The sequence below is a fragment of the Chrysemys picta genome, chromosome 14, assembly GCF_011386835.1.
Source record: "Chrysemys picta bellii isolate R12L10 chromosome 14, ASM1138683v2, whole genome shotgun sequence".
Lineage (NCBI taxonomy): Eukaryota > Metazoa > Chordata > Testudines > Emydidae > Chrysemys > Chrysemys picta.
Genome location: NC_088804.1, coordinates 40,825,558 through 40,839,555, shown reverse-complemented (window position 1 = coordinate 40,839,555; position 13,998 = coordinate 40,825,558). Strand labels below are relative to the sequence as shown.

The 13,998-nt window shown below is 59.3% G+C and overlaps 1 protein-coding gene across 1 annotated transcript; it reads left to right on the top strand.

Annotated features, from left to right (window-relative positions):
* Positions 1-942: 942 nt before the first annotated feature.
* Positions 943-10,823, top strand: LOC101937351 (cytochrome b-245 light chain). The gene is made up of 6 exons (XM_005292233.5): positions 943-1,102; positions 5,960-6,029; positions 6,845-6,919; positions 8,175-8,258; positions 9,366-9,447; positions 10,194-10,823. The coding sequence occupies exons 1-6, from the start codon at positions 1,045-1,047 to the stop codon at positions 10,383-10,385; spliced, it is 561 nt and encodes a 186-aa protein (XP_005292290.2). The 5' UTR covers positions 943-1,044; the 3' UTR covers positions 10,386-10,823.
* The last annotated feature ends 3,175 nt before the right edge of the window (positions 10,824-13,998 follow it).

Here is a 13,998-nt window from a genome sequence, read left to right as displayed (position 1 = left end):
TCACCGTCCCTATGCTGCACCCGGTTTCTGCTGAATGCAAAGAGCACAAGTAACAAGGAATGTGCCCTCCAAACAACCTGCTTCCCTGTTGCGCCCTACCCGAGGAAGGTCGGCCTAAAGGTTAGATGAGGCCCTGCAAGCCCCGAGTGCTGGATCCCGTTCCAGGTCCTCGCGCTGCCTCCACGAGTGATGCTGGGTCATACGGTCACAGCGTTTAATGCCGGAAGGGACCACTGACCCCCCCCCCAACCCCCCCACCCTAAACGCAACAACTGAACTGAGACCAGTGTACTGTAGGGGGGTGGGGGGGGGCAAGCTGGGACTGAGTGAGGTGCACTAGTGCCTGAGCCCATGGCCCTCCCCCCCCCCCCCCCCCTCAGGGGCAGGAAGATGTGTGATACACCTAGATAATTCGGGCAAGTGACCCACACCCACATGCTGCAGAGGAAGGTGAAAACCACCTGCCAGTCTGACCTGGCCCTCCCCACGCTCCGTCTCCAGCCCCGACCCTCTCTACGGTCCCGTCTCCAGCCCCGGCCCACCCCGTGTCCTGTCTCCAGCCCCGGCAATCTCTGATGCTTCAGAGGAAGGGGATTAAAACGAAAACCGGGGTGGGGCGGGGGAAGGAAATCCCCTCCAGACCCCTGCAGGTGGCTGGCTGAAAGTCTGCAGTCGCTTCACTTCGGTGCCTCAGTTTCCCCGGTGTGGCCGGGGGCTGGCTGAGCCCTGCCCTTCCCCGCGCTGAGGGCGGGTGCCCCCCGCTGGCGCCACCCCGGGCCCGCTCCCCTCTTTGAAGGCGGGTTTTAAAGCCTCCGAAGCAGCGACTCGCCGGGCTCCCCCCGCCCGGCCGGGGCCGAGGACCGAGGGCCGGGGGCGGATCGCCCCCCCCCGTGGCTGGGCTGGCGCCTGTCCCCAGGCGGGGGCGGGGGTCCGGCTGCCCGGGGGTGTGGCCAGCAGCGGGGCGGGCAGAAGCCGAGCCGTGCGGGGCCAGGCCAGTTCCCGGCGGCGGGGCGCAGTGTGTCCCCGGCCGGCAGCAGCGCAGCCATGGGGCGCATCGAGTGGGCCATGTGGGCCAACGAGCAGGCGCTGGCGTCCGGGCTCAGTGAGTGGGGCGGGGGAGCCGCTCCGGGCGGGGCGCTGGGGGGCAGGGAGCGGGGCGGGGGCGATTAGGAGAAGGGAGCTGGGGGCCAGGGGAGAGGGCGATTGGGGGGTTAGGAGAAGGGAGCTGGGGAGGTGGTTGGAGGAGGGGGGCAGGGGAGTGGGGCAGGAGTGATTGGGGGTTAGGAGAAGGGAGCTGGGGGCCAGGGGAGAGGGCGATTGGGGGATTAGGAGAAGGGAATTGGGTGGGGGTTGGTGGGGGTTGGAGGAGGGGAGCTGAGGGCCAGGGGAGAGGGCGATTGAGGGATTAGGAGAAGGGAATTGGGGGGGGGGGGTTGGAGATGGGGAGGTGGGGGCCAGGGGAGAGGGTGATTGGGGGGTTAGGAGAAGGGAGCTGGGGAGGTGGTTGGAGGAGGGGGGCAGGGGAGTGGGGCAGTAGTGATTGGGGAGTTAGGAGAAGGGAGCTGGGAAGGTAATTGGGGGGGTGGAGGAGGGGAGCTGGGGGCAGGAAGGAGGTGGGCTGGGGGGGCAATCAGGGATTAGGGTGGGGGAGCTGAGCTGGGGGGAGAAGGGAAGAGGGTGAGATGGAGAGTAGGTGGGATCTGGGGGTGAAAACTGGGCTAAGGGGAGCTGGGGGTGGGGTGGAGAAGGGGGTAGGAAGGAGAGCTGGGGAGGGGGTATGGGAGGGCTGGCTGTGGGGCAGGGGTGGGGGGGTAGGGTTTAAGAGAAGGTCTGAAGTGGCTGCCTTTCCCCAGGGTCATTCCTGGGGGAGGGACCCTCCCTGCCCTGCAGGGTCTGTGATGAGCAATGCCCACTCCTCATCCTGGTATTTCCCAAGCTGCTGTGTTCCCCACCGGAGACCCAGTCTCCTCCCCAGTACCAGCCTCACGGGGCCTGGGCAAGCATCCATCACCCTGCAGCGCGGGGCATGCCCAGTGGCCGAGGCCGAGGTTGAGGAAGTGAAAAGAATAAAAAGGGGAAGGAAGCGTCCGGGCTGTTTTTCTTCTGTTCTCCTCTTGCTTAATGAGTCTCTTCCATTGGCCTGATCAGCATCTGGTGATAAAATGTGCATGAAAACTCCCACTGCAGAGTGGGTACAGGGCTTGCGCCACCAACTTCACTTCTCTATAGAAATCTGAGTAAACTGGGTTTCTCTGGGGACTTGCTCCCATGAGAGAGCTGCTGTTCAGCCCCCTAACTTGAATGCCGTTATCCCAGGATAAAGGTGCTTGGAACCAGTATCGCTTTCCTGCGCAGGAAGGGAAATAAATCCCCCTACTGCTACGGCACCTTTATCCTGGGATAGCAGCGTTCACACTGCGAACGCCGACACAGGGATATGGTAACACGTGGCAGTGGAGCCAGGCCTCAGTTTGACACCCGGCGTGGGGCTGAGTCCCTTGGGAAGAGCGTTTGTACAGGGATTTTTTCTTCCAAAGTGTTCTCCAGCTAGGAGCTGGGATCCCTCCAATGCAGTGGTTCTCAACCTATTTCTCATTGCGGGCTGCATCCAGTATTACCCGTCTGGCCCCGAGGATGTCACATGCAGCCCCATCAGCACACTGCTGCGGCCCACAGGCCCCAGGTTGAGAACCACTGCTCCAATGTATAAATTAACTAGATCTGCCCTGCTGGCACCCCCCAGCCGTGACATGGTTGCGAACTTTGCGGCCAGAGAGAAGAACCTAACTACATTACAGCATCATTGTGACACTTCAATTGTTGGGGAACTCACTGGAAGGAGAGAGAGAGTGGGTGGGAGGGCTGGTGGGAAGAGCGGGATGAGCTGGGGAGCCTTTTGCTTCTCGGTTACTGGGTGTTGTTACCATCAGGTGATTGTAGCCACCAAGTTACATTTACCGTCTAGTTCCCGTGGACAGCTCGTCATCACAAAATCCACGGTCAGCCTGGCACCCAGGCTGGCACTGGGATTTCACCTTCAGGGTATGTCTTCACTGCAGCTGGGAGGGCAGGCAGGGCTGAGCTCGCTTGCTAAAAAGAGCAGGGTGTCTGGGAAACGAGGGGGGGCGGGATCATGGGCTAGCCACCCACGGACTGTCTTGCCTGGGCCCTGGGTACGTACTGGGGCATCTAACCCGCTGCCACGCTGCTATTTGTAGTGAGCTGGTTGGATCTCAGATAGCTCAGTTCTGCCTATGCACACTGCCGTCCGCCTCCCGATTGGGGTGTGGTACCCGGTGTCTCCTGCCACCTCCATGGTGGTGCCGCCAGCTTGTGCCGATGGGGACGCGAGCGCAGAGCTCAGTAGCTGGGGATAAATGAAGGAGCTGGGAGCTGCCAGGCCAGCACCAGCCTGGAACTCAAACCCGCAAATGGCCAGTTGATAAATGCGAATGTGCAACGCTGCATGCCAAATACTCGCCTTGTGGGCCAGGCGCGTAGGAATTGCCAGTCTGGACCAGACGCAGGGGCCAGCTGGCCTGGGAGCCTGTCTCTGGCAGCGGCCAGCGCCAGATGCTTCAGCACAAGGTACAAGGCGCCTTGTAGTAGGCAGGGACTTGCCTGTCTGCAGGGAAGGCTGCTTCTCAATCCATCACTTAGGATTTGGTTTACGGCCTGAAGCCGGTGTGGTTATAGCACTTGGCCTTTAATCCTTCCACCTGCTAGCTGGGTAACTATGCGTGGCAGTGTGCCTAATTAGTGATTGGCGCCTAATTAGCGATGTGTGCATGTCATTATCTGAGTTGTGGGATCTGCTGTGGTAACTGCAAATTAGACATGCCTAACGAGTTAAAAGAAAGGCCCCAAAACATGCAATGGGGGCAGGGAGCATTGCATTTTCAGGCTCACAAGTCAGGCCAACTTTTGGAGAGGGTTGAAGATGGGGGTAGATTAAACTATTTATTGAGCCTAGGGCCTTTTGGGCTTATTTTTTTCTGCTTAGACACGAAAAATCCCGAAGCGTCTGTTAGTCTAAAAGGAACCGAATCCAGGGACTGGATCCTGGCTGTTTGGTTTGTTCAGCTAGAAATCGCTCCCTCCAGCGGATGCTGCGCGGCAGGTTAATCGCCTCCGCTAGAGGCTTTGAGAATGTCAAGGCTGCATTTGTTTTGGGTTTTTTAAGCAAGGAAAGAATGTGATGGGCTGTGCAGGAAACAAGGAAGTTTCTTAACTTTGGGCCTGCCTCTGTGAGTAGCACATCCTCCCTTAGACCTAAACCCTCCTCTCTGGCTGGCTCTGGGCTTTCACGCCAAATATGCTGGCCCGTGTCTAGCCCAGTGAAGAAAGAGCCAGGCAACTTCTGTCCCTCTACTCCCACTTCTGCCTGGCTGATGGGAAAGTGCAAAGTGGGCGTCCCAGGTGCACTAGCTGTGGACTGGCTTGACCAGTGCGAGAGCTGCATTCCTGCCCAGGTCACCATGGATGCGTGACCTTCACAGGGGACCACTCCTGCAAAACTGGCTCTGCTTTAGGGCAATGTGAACATGCCCTGCCTGGCTGCTGCTGTCTGGCAGATTCAGGTCCCAGCTACTGTGACAGGGCAGCTGTATTCTCGCTGGGAGTGGGGTTTTCTGCTGTGCTCTTGCTGTGTGAGTTGGCGAGGCTCTGGCTGTGCTGGTGGCTTCTTGTAACACCTGGGAAAGTCCCCCTGCTGATTCCCAGCCAGGGCGTCTGGGTAACTAGCGAAGTCTCTTCCTCCTTTCCCTGGTGAAGAATCCAGCTGGGTTCAATGCTTGGCTCCGGGCAGGACTTACTTCCGGGCAGGGGCCTATGCAGCGATAGTTACTGTAATACTGGGTTAGCGTATTGATGTGACGTGCTGCGGAGTCCCTGCAGTAACTGGAGCAGATGCCCTCTCAAGGGGCCCTTTCCACTGGTGCCTACGGCTGAGTGATCCCCGTAACTCTCACCCATGTTCATCCTTCCTCACCCTCCTACCGCCTCACCCCAACCCTAGCTCCAGCCGAGGCCATTCGGTGTCACTTTCCCTTGCAGTGACGCGTGCCCGCCCCAGCGTGCCAGACGCAGCTACGGATGGTGCCCTCTTCCCAGGCGGCGTTCTTACATTTAAATCCGTCCTTCAGCTTCGGTTGAAGGTGGTTTGCAGGTGATTTCTCCTGTCCGTGGTGGCTGGCCCAAGTGGAATTGAAACCAGCGTAGCTGGGGCTGTGCTGAAATGCCATGGCCAGGCCAGAGGCTGGAGTGTAACTAACCAAACAGCGGCGCTTGTGGTGTCAGACTCCCTGGTGCAAAGACCAGCTCTAATGAGTGTCCAACTGACCTGGCTTGAGGCCCAGAGTCTGTTTGGATTGTTATTTCTCCCTAGGGTGACCAGACAGCAAATGTGAAAAATCGGAACAAGGGGTGGGAGGATAGGAGCCTATATAAGAAAAAGACCCCAAAATCAAGACTGGCCCTATAAAATCGGGACATCTGGTCACCCTATTTCTCCTGCTAAATTTGTCACAAGTTGAGGTGACCTCTTTTGGCGTCACCGGATGGCAAAAACCCTCTCAGGTTGGGTCCTGTTTCCAGCTCTTACCTCCCGGGGAGAGGCTTTGATTTAAAATCTTCCCCAGGCTCAGTCGGTGGCGTGATACGGGCTGGGGGAGGGAGCAGCAGCGGGGGCAGTTTGAGGTTGTGCGGCGTGTTGGGGGCTGTTTCTCTAATGCGTGAGACCTGTGTCTCTGTAAGCAGATAGAAACGACCTGCCGTGGCGTGTGGGGCGCTCAATGAATGGGTAGACCTGGGATTAACTATCGCTCTGGAGCAGAGTACCGTGGGGACAGAGCCTGTTCCGGGCTCAGAGAAGCTCAGCTCTTGGGTACCACGAGGACAGAGTGTGGGGACCTTCGCTCTGGTTTATTAACCTCCTCCCTCTCTCTCCCTTGTCTCTTAGTTCTAGTGACGGGAGGGATTGTGGCGGTAGCTGCTCAGTTCAAAGGGTGGCCGTTTGCTGCCTATGCCATGTATCCTTTCCCAGAACCGCCATCTGTCCCTGGGCTCCCCAGGCATCTTGCGGGCGAAGATCTCCGGAGGCTGCGGCGTCCTGGCTTTGCTCACCACAGCAGTGGTTTAAAAGGGTACCCGGCTGTCGAGAGTTGCTGGAAAAGCTTTCGCAATGTCACAAAGTCAAAATGAAGAAATTGGGGTGGGGCATTTCAACCCCTCTCCCCCTACGGGACTAGAAACCCAAAAGCAGCCGCTTTGGGGCCAGTGTATTGGAACCCAGAAGTGGAACTTACGATAAACAAACAGTGAAACTGACTAGCCGAGTTCCATGGCCTAAGCGTTGAAGTGCCCAGCCGCCGTGGCTGGGTTTGTAATGAGGCTGGGGAATTGTCCGCTGGTTGATAACCTTTGTGGTCCTGTGTGCTAAAGCAGGGGTAGCCAATCCTCACGCTTCAGGGGCAAACTCCCTTCCACCTGCTGGGGTCAGTCAGCTGTTGTTACCCTCTGCCCTTCATTGCTTAGCTGGCCAGCATTATGGGCTTTTTCTTGTGTCCCTCTGGAACATCAGGCATTGTCCCCGGCCACAGGTGGGATCCTGGATTTGATGGGCTGACGGGCCAGTCCTAGGCTGCTGCAGCTGGCAGCAGAAGTTCCCCAGGGTGGATGCTGCCGTCGAGGTCCCATCCAGGCAGTGAATGTGGGAGGGAGTCTGAAAAAGGCTTCTCCTGACCTTGTGGGTCTGTGCTGTACGTTATGGGCTGCTCCAGACAGGCAGCATAGACCAAGGGGGTTTGGGCGCTGAGAAGCTATTTTCCTTGACTGGTCCTCTTAGAGCGGCTGGGGTCTTCATCTGCTTGCTGGAGTACCCCCGGGGGAAGCGGAAAAAGGGTTCCACCATGGAGAGATGGTAAGTACTCCCCCGCCTTCGCCTCCAGCTGTCGGGGGGAGGAGGGTGATCTCACAAAGGGGATTTTCTGGCTTTCAGTCCAGGCCCAAACTGACTGTTGCAGCCCTGTCCTGGCAATGGAATGGCATGGAGAGCGGAGGCAATATGCTCAAAGCTGAGGAAAGGAAATGGTGTCTTAAGCCATGGATAAGTAACCTGTGGAACTCACTGCAACATGATACGAAGGCCAACAGCTTAGCAGGGTCCTAAAAAATGGATTTTGACATGGGCAGGCTTGAAAAGAGCATCCATGGTTAGATTAGATTGGATAAAACCCAATACATCCTCATGCTTCAGGGCATTAGCCAGCAACTCACTGACAAGGGTTAGGAAGGAACTCTCTCCTATGGACGGGGTGATCCTTAATGCCCACTAGGGAGTTTCTCATCCCTTCCTCTGAAGCAGTTGGTGCCGGTGGAAGACAGGTTATTGGGCTAGCTGGACCTCTGGTCAGATCCAGTCTGGCAATTGCTATGTTCTTCAGGCCTAGAAGGGCCAAAACGTGCCTCTTCCTGCTCCAACAGCACGTCTCCAGTCTGAACGACAGGAGAATCTCCGAGAAGTATGGGGGTTATGACACATGGCTGAACAGCTTTATTCCGCCAGTAGGACGGCGTGCTAGATAAGGTCTCACCCTGCCAGCAGTGGGACGTTTCCATGGCAGTGAAACATGGCTCGGCTGGAATTAAAAAGCCCCAAATGCAGTCGTGGCCCTGAAATTCCTGGCTGGAGGGGCTCTGCTGGGGTTTTGGAGAGGAAGTCGTAAGGGAGCTGGAGTGGCCGAACTGGGCTCGGGTCTCTGGGTATCGCAGCCCTGCAGCCTCATGTCCAGGGTGCTGACTTCCTCCATAGCAGCAGGGTTTTCTGTGCCCTGTCTGGCTCCCTGTCACATCGCAGTTCAGATCCCCAGAGTGCCAGGGGCTGCAGCTCACTGCCCTGTTCGCTGGTCATTGGTGATCAGGTGGGAGGAGACTTCTGCGCTCCCACAATGTTTTCAACTGCCTGGGTGAGCATGTTAGATCCTGATCACGATAGAGGGGGCAGAGAGAGGGGCGTGGCACAGGGCAGATTGGGGCATGTGATCGGGAGCAGAGGGAGGGCTGCCCTTCTGTGTCATGTGCCTCATCCTCTGTGGGAATCCCATGCCTTTCTGACCCCCCTTCCCTGTGTGCTCTCTCTCTCTCTTTCTCTCTCTCTCTCTTTCCACCCCATGCAGTGGCCAGAAGTACTTGACAGCCGTGGTGAAGGTTTTTGGGCCGATCACTAGGAATTACTACGTCCGGGCCATCCTGCATGCTGCGTAAGTCCGGTGTGTGTGTCCGTGTCCGTGTCCACAGCCAGCTCCTACCCGGGGTTACATTTAACCATGTCTCAGTACACACATGCCTGATCCCGAGTTGAGGCCCGGCTTGGATCGAGTGGCGGCACCGAGAGGGTGTGCATAGCCAGCGGGGATGGCTTCTCTTCATAAGCACCAGGTTTGAAATCCCTCATCCCCTCTCACCATGGGGTCAGTGTAACCGTCACCCTTCCAACATCGATCTGAGCCCACGACTGCTCTGGGTGAATGAGAGCGCCTGTGTGCACTGTCCCTGTCTCTTTGTTTTTAAGCAGCGGTTCTCCCATGATCTGGCCCAAAGTTTTCCCTTTCCGCTGCTGTTATGCAACACAGAGTGCCGCAGTGGGCTGCTGCCCTCCACCCCAGAGGTGGCTGCATTTCAGTGGGGCTGTGTGCATTGCATGGAGCTTGGGATGTGCTCTGCCAGCCTTCAGAATGGGAAGCGTGAGACGGTTTCGTTGATTTGGGGATGGGAAGCCACCCGTTGCTCTCGGCAGGGGCTAGATTCGTATCTGTTCCTGCCTCCTGGATGTCAAATGGCGGGCGTCTCCCCAGCTTCAGTTCACAGGGAGTTTGTGTAAACGCACTGCTCCGCCCGCTCAGGAATTCTCCCAGGTTGTGTGCGGGGCTTGGGTTTGGTTCTGAGCCCGGGGTGGAGAGTCTGCTCCAATCGCCCAAAAGTTACAGCAGGGAGAATCCAGGAATGAGCAGGAACAGTTCACTGCCAAACCCACGCTGGAGATTTGGGGTTGGCACCCTACCCAGCCTGTCCCTGTGCCCCCTGATCCAGGCACCATCTCCCCCATAGCAGACAGGCTCTTTCTGTCTGGCCAGCCACAGAGAGAACCAGAGATTTGACTCGCCAGCTGAGGAAATGTTTGATTTCTGGGTAAACAAAAGCCTGGATTCTGCGGAACGCATCAGAATCCACAGAGAGAACCAGCTCCCCGGTGCGCTACCCACAGACCTTTGCTCCCCTCTTGTGTTACCCACAAACCTTTGCTCTTAATTTATTTGGAGGCTTGTCTTAAAAAGGTTCGGTTGGAGTTAAATCTCTCTCTCGCTCAGTCTTGCAGTGCCTGCGGGTTTCCTGTTATCCACCATTCTGGGCACGGCGTGTTTGGGCATCGCAAGTGGCATCTATTTGTTGGTAAGTGCCCAGTGCTGTCACCTCACCTACCTTGTTAGCCCTCTGGGGGTTATTCCTAAAGAGCAGGCGCTTGGGGGCTTGGTGCCATTCTCAGAAAACCAGGCAGCATCTGTCTTTCGACTCACCCGGCATGTTTCACGCCTCTCATCATCTTTTGTTTGCTTCTGCTTTAATCAGGGATATAGTTGACAGGAATGTTATTTGCCCCCCAGTGATGTGGTCTAGTGGTTACAGCATGAGAGAGGCAGGACTCCTGGGTTCCATTTCTGGGTCTAGTGATTAGAGCAGGGGACTGGGACTCCTGGGTTCGTGTCCTAGCTGCCACTGCTTCTCACTGGATCGGTGCATGCCTCAGTTTCCCCATCAATAAACTGGATGGTGTTTAGCTACAGTCCCCCACGAGGGGTTAATTAGTTAATATTTGTACAGAGCTGGCAGGGTGCCAGGTGGAAGGTAAGAGATGCAGTAACCTCCTTTGCTTTCCCTAGGTCTGACGGAGAAGTTTCTCTGCCAGGCGCTGAGTGCCCCCTGCTGGCTAACTCGAATGCTGAGCGTTCTGGGTCCCTAAAAACCTCCAGGGTGCATCGAGTTAGGTTGGCCAGCAGAGGCGCCCGTTGTGTGAATGGGAGGTGGTGGGGGGTGATAGCTGTGTGGACGGGTTCCTGGGCCTGAGGGAAGCTCTCTGAAGGGGGGGACAGGGGAAGGGGTGACTCGGCTCTCACTGCCCTGTGGGGGCTGCTTTGCAGGCTGCGATCCGCGGCGAGGAGTGGAACCCCATCGAGCAGAAGCCCCAGGAGCGGCCGCAGGTGGGAGGAGGCACCATCAAGCAGCCCCCCACCATGCCCCCGCCGCGGCCGCCCGCGGAAACGCGCAAGAAGCAGCCGGCGGAGGAGGCCGGCCAGGAAAATCCCATCCCGGTCATCGTTGAGGCCGAGTAACACGTCAGCCCCACGCTTTGCCCAGCTGGAGGGAGTCGGGCACTGAGCACACTCTGCCTGCAGCCGGGCGCCCCCACTGCCAGCTCCGTAGCCTCATGCCCCCTTCACAGATGCTTCCTCCCGGGGTCCAGCCTGCTCCCCCTCCCCCCTGGACAACCAGTTCTCCCCCCCGCCCAGCTCTAGAGCCCAGTTCTCTCCCCATCACCCCTTCACACTACAGCCCGCTCAGGACCCCCCGGCGTCACAGAGCCCAGCAACCTCGGTGTTCCTTTGCACAGTGGAGGGGTGTGGGGCCCACTCTGCCCATTGAGATGTGGGGGAGTTGGGGGCGGCTGGCTCCTGCTAGGCCCCTCCCCTGGATGGGGGCGTGGTCGTGCTGAATGGCATCACTTCATTGGGTTGTCTCCTTTTGATACTGTAATAAAACGAGTGAAGCAATCTCTGATCTCGCTGCACGGGAGGGGGTGTGGGTTGTGCAGGAAGGCGGGACCCCCCCAGGCCTTGCAGTTTCCGCCTCGCCTTGTTGTTCTGTTGGTGCTGAGACGCCCGGACCCTGCCCCATCCCCCTCCGGTACCAGGGCATCCCATCCGCGCCTCCCCTGCGTCTCCTCATGGCCAGCCTCAAAGCACGGGTTACAAGGAGAGCCCCTTTCAGCCTGCCAGGGCAGCTCTGGGGGCGAGATCTTCACGGAGAAGCCAGGGTGCTGCGTGAAGTGGTCACTTGCTCCCCTCGCTCTGGCTGTGCTAGCAGGGTGTGTGGGGCAGGGGAGGGGTGCTGGCTGCTGGGGGAAGCCAGCATCCAAGGGGATCTCTATGGGGGGGGGCTCCTGTAGGCAGGGGGTGCTGTGAGGCAGTTGAGTGTGGTCCCTGCATGGGCCCCTCTCACCCAGCTCCAGTGCTGGCTGGGAGCCCTAGGTCCACCCTCCTCCTCTGCTGGCGGCCTGAGGGGGCTGGGGGTGGGTGGGGAGGCAGAGAGTGGGGTGGGGGTCAAAGAGCCAGGTCCGGGGAGGAAGGGGTCCTTCCTCAGCCCCCTGTGAGGAAAGCACCAGAGGCAGCTGGGCTTCCCCTGGGGCCTCAGCAGGGTCGGGGGGGTCCCGGGGGACCCGACTGTGCTGCGGGTAGGGTCACAGTCTGGTTGAATTCGTGCAGCAGTTGGTGGTTCTGGGCTGCAGGGGGCGCTGTGGGCTTGCTGCTGTTCAGCCCGAGCAGCCCAGCTGTGAGGGCAGCGGGAGCCCAGACAGGAGGGAGGGTGTGTGGGTGTGTGTGGAAGGTGGTCTGGTCTGTGCCCGGGGCGAGGCCTGGTTTTGCCAGCCGTGAGGATGCTGGGGTGAGAGGCCGGCTGATGTCCTGTGGGCCCAGGACGGATGGTGCACGGGCAGTAGGAGCCGTGGAGGGGAAGGCAGCCGGCCCATGGCCCCCGAGGGCGAGTTAGCTCCCACCTGGGGCTAGTATCTACGTGGGCATGGCTGTGCTAGCCCCTGGTTGCTACGTTCAGCCGGGGCACTGAACGGCTGGCACATCGCAACTGCCTTGGGCACTTCAGGCCGGGGGGGGGGGGGGGGCAGTGGATTTCCCCCCCCTCCCCCCAGATCTCGGGTCGGCACTGGTGTCCGGCTAGTGACCTGCACTGTGGCCCAGGAGGAAATGAACCAGGTTTCCTTTCTCATCCCCCAAGGCAGCTAGTGTCTCCTTGCACCAGACTAAAATCAGTGCCCGAGCCATGGATCACCCCAGGTTCCCCTCCCTGGCCTAGCCCGGCCTCCCCTTGCCCGGGCAGGGCTGGCCTGGAACAGCTCTGTCTCCCATTCCCTGACCTCAACCCTCTCACCCCGCTGCTGTTTTTGCCAGCGCTCCGTGCTGAAGTGGCACCATTGTGCATGTCGGGGTTGCACCAGGCCGGTTTCATCGCGGCCCGGATCTTGGCAGGAAGGGCCCCCGCAGCAGTTGTTGTGCCAGGGGTTTGGGCTGTAACCCACGCAGCGCGGTGCAGGCCCTGTGCGCTGGCCACACACCCAGCCACCCTCCTGTGGCAGTGTCAGCTCTGCCTGGGGGAACCTGCCCCTGCCTCAGAGTCACACACGTAGACACCGGGCTTAGGTACCATGTCAGCAGTTGGGCGGGTTGGGGGCAGCCGCCTGAGCCAGCCGGGGGGGTGATACCGGGGTGGGTGCTAAGCCCTCCTGCTCTCTGGGAGTTTGGGGTCTGGGCTGCGTGGGCTGCCCCCCTCGTAGTGCCTTGGACACTGGCCTTCTTTGCCTCTTAGTGTTTAGCCCAGTGTGTGTGGGGGGTGTACAGTGGGAGCCGCCCCCCCCCCCCGGTTAACGCCCCGCCCCACCAGAAGGGATCAGCCCTGTCTCCACTTGGTGCCCTAATCACTGGGCTCTGGGGGGTGTGCTGCCCTCTTGCAGCTATTGTACTGGAGCTAAATAAAAAAGGCACTAGTGGCTCGGGGGTGGGGAGGGGGGTGGGTGGGGGGCTGGCTGCTGGGGCTCCCCCCACCTCGCTGCGTGTGCCCACCCCCCAGGCTGCAGCCTCCTGCTCGGACAGACACAGTCGCGCGGGACTCCTGCCTTATCCACCGTGTAACAGCGTCAAAGGAGCACTTGCGGGAGCCCCACAGCAGGTTATTCTATACCCAGTGGCTAGCGCACGCAACGGGGGGGGGCGGGGAGGGGCAGAGGGGGGCAGCGGTTGCTTCAAATCCCTCCGCCCCTGCAAACCGAGGGGAGCATGTGACCCAGGGCCCTCCCTGCCTGTCCTAACCCTGGGCTGAGTCATGTGGGCGGTTGCCCCCTCACCTCAGCGGTCCTGCGAGCGCTGCAGCCCCTGGCTGTGGGTGAGCTAGGAGCCCAGCGCAGGCCCCCATGGGCGACTCAGGAGTGTGTGTGTGTGTGTGTGGGGGGGGGGGACTACACCCATCCTCTGGCTTCGTGCAGTGCTCTGGGGCCTGCGAGTCGAGACATCTGGGAATGAGGCTGCGCAGAGACCGACCCAGAGGAGCCATGTGACTTTAGGGGCCTATGATGTGCAATGGCTGCTGAGCAAGGGCCCGATTCTGGGATTTAGACACTGAGGCGGCAGGTGCCTAATGCCCTTTGGGCTCTAGTCCTAACAAGACAAACCTGACTATTCATAACAGTGACAGGCTTGCATGAGGCCCCCACCAGCACCTGAAAGCCGGGCACTAGGCCGTCCGCGGCAAAGCGTCTGGTGCATGGTACGTCCTATCGCCTTCTTCCCACTGTCACTAAGGCCAGCACCACACCAGGCTTGGGGCCAACGCCAGCAGACACGTCAAAGCAACACGGCCCAGTGTGTAAACCACGCCAGACGAAAGGGCCTTGTGGGTGAGCGGCATTCACGTGACCCATTTAGGGTAACGGTGTGACCATACCTGCCGCAGTCGTGCCCTGTTCAGCGTCAGCTGCACAAACAGAAACAAAACCTAGAGCCTTTGGAAACTGAGTGGAGCTGCAAAACACACCCATCAAAGCCCTTTTTTATAGCGTGCGGCTGGCCGTTCGCGGCTCTGACCCCAACACCCCCGCCTCCTTTGTGGGAAAGACTGGGGCGTGCTGGTTACGGGTCCTGCTCTTGACAAACGTGTGTGCCA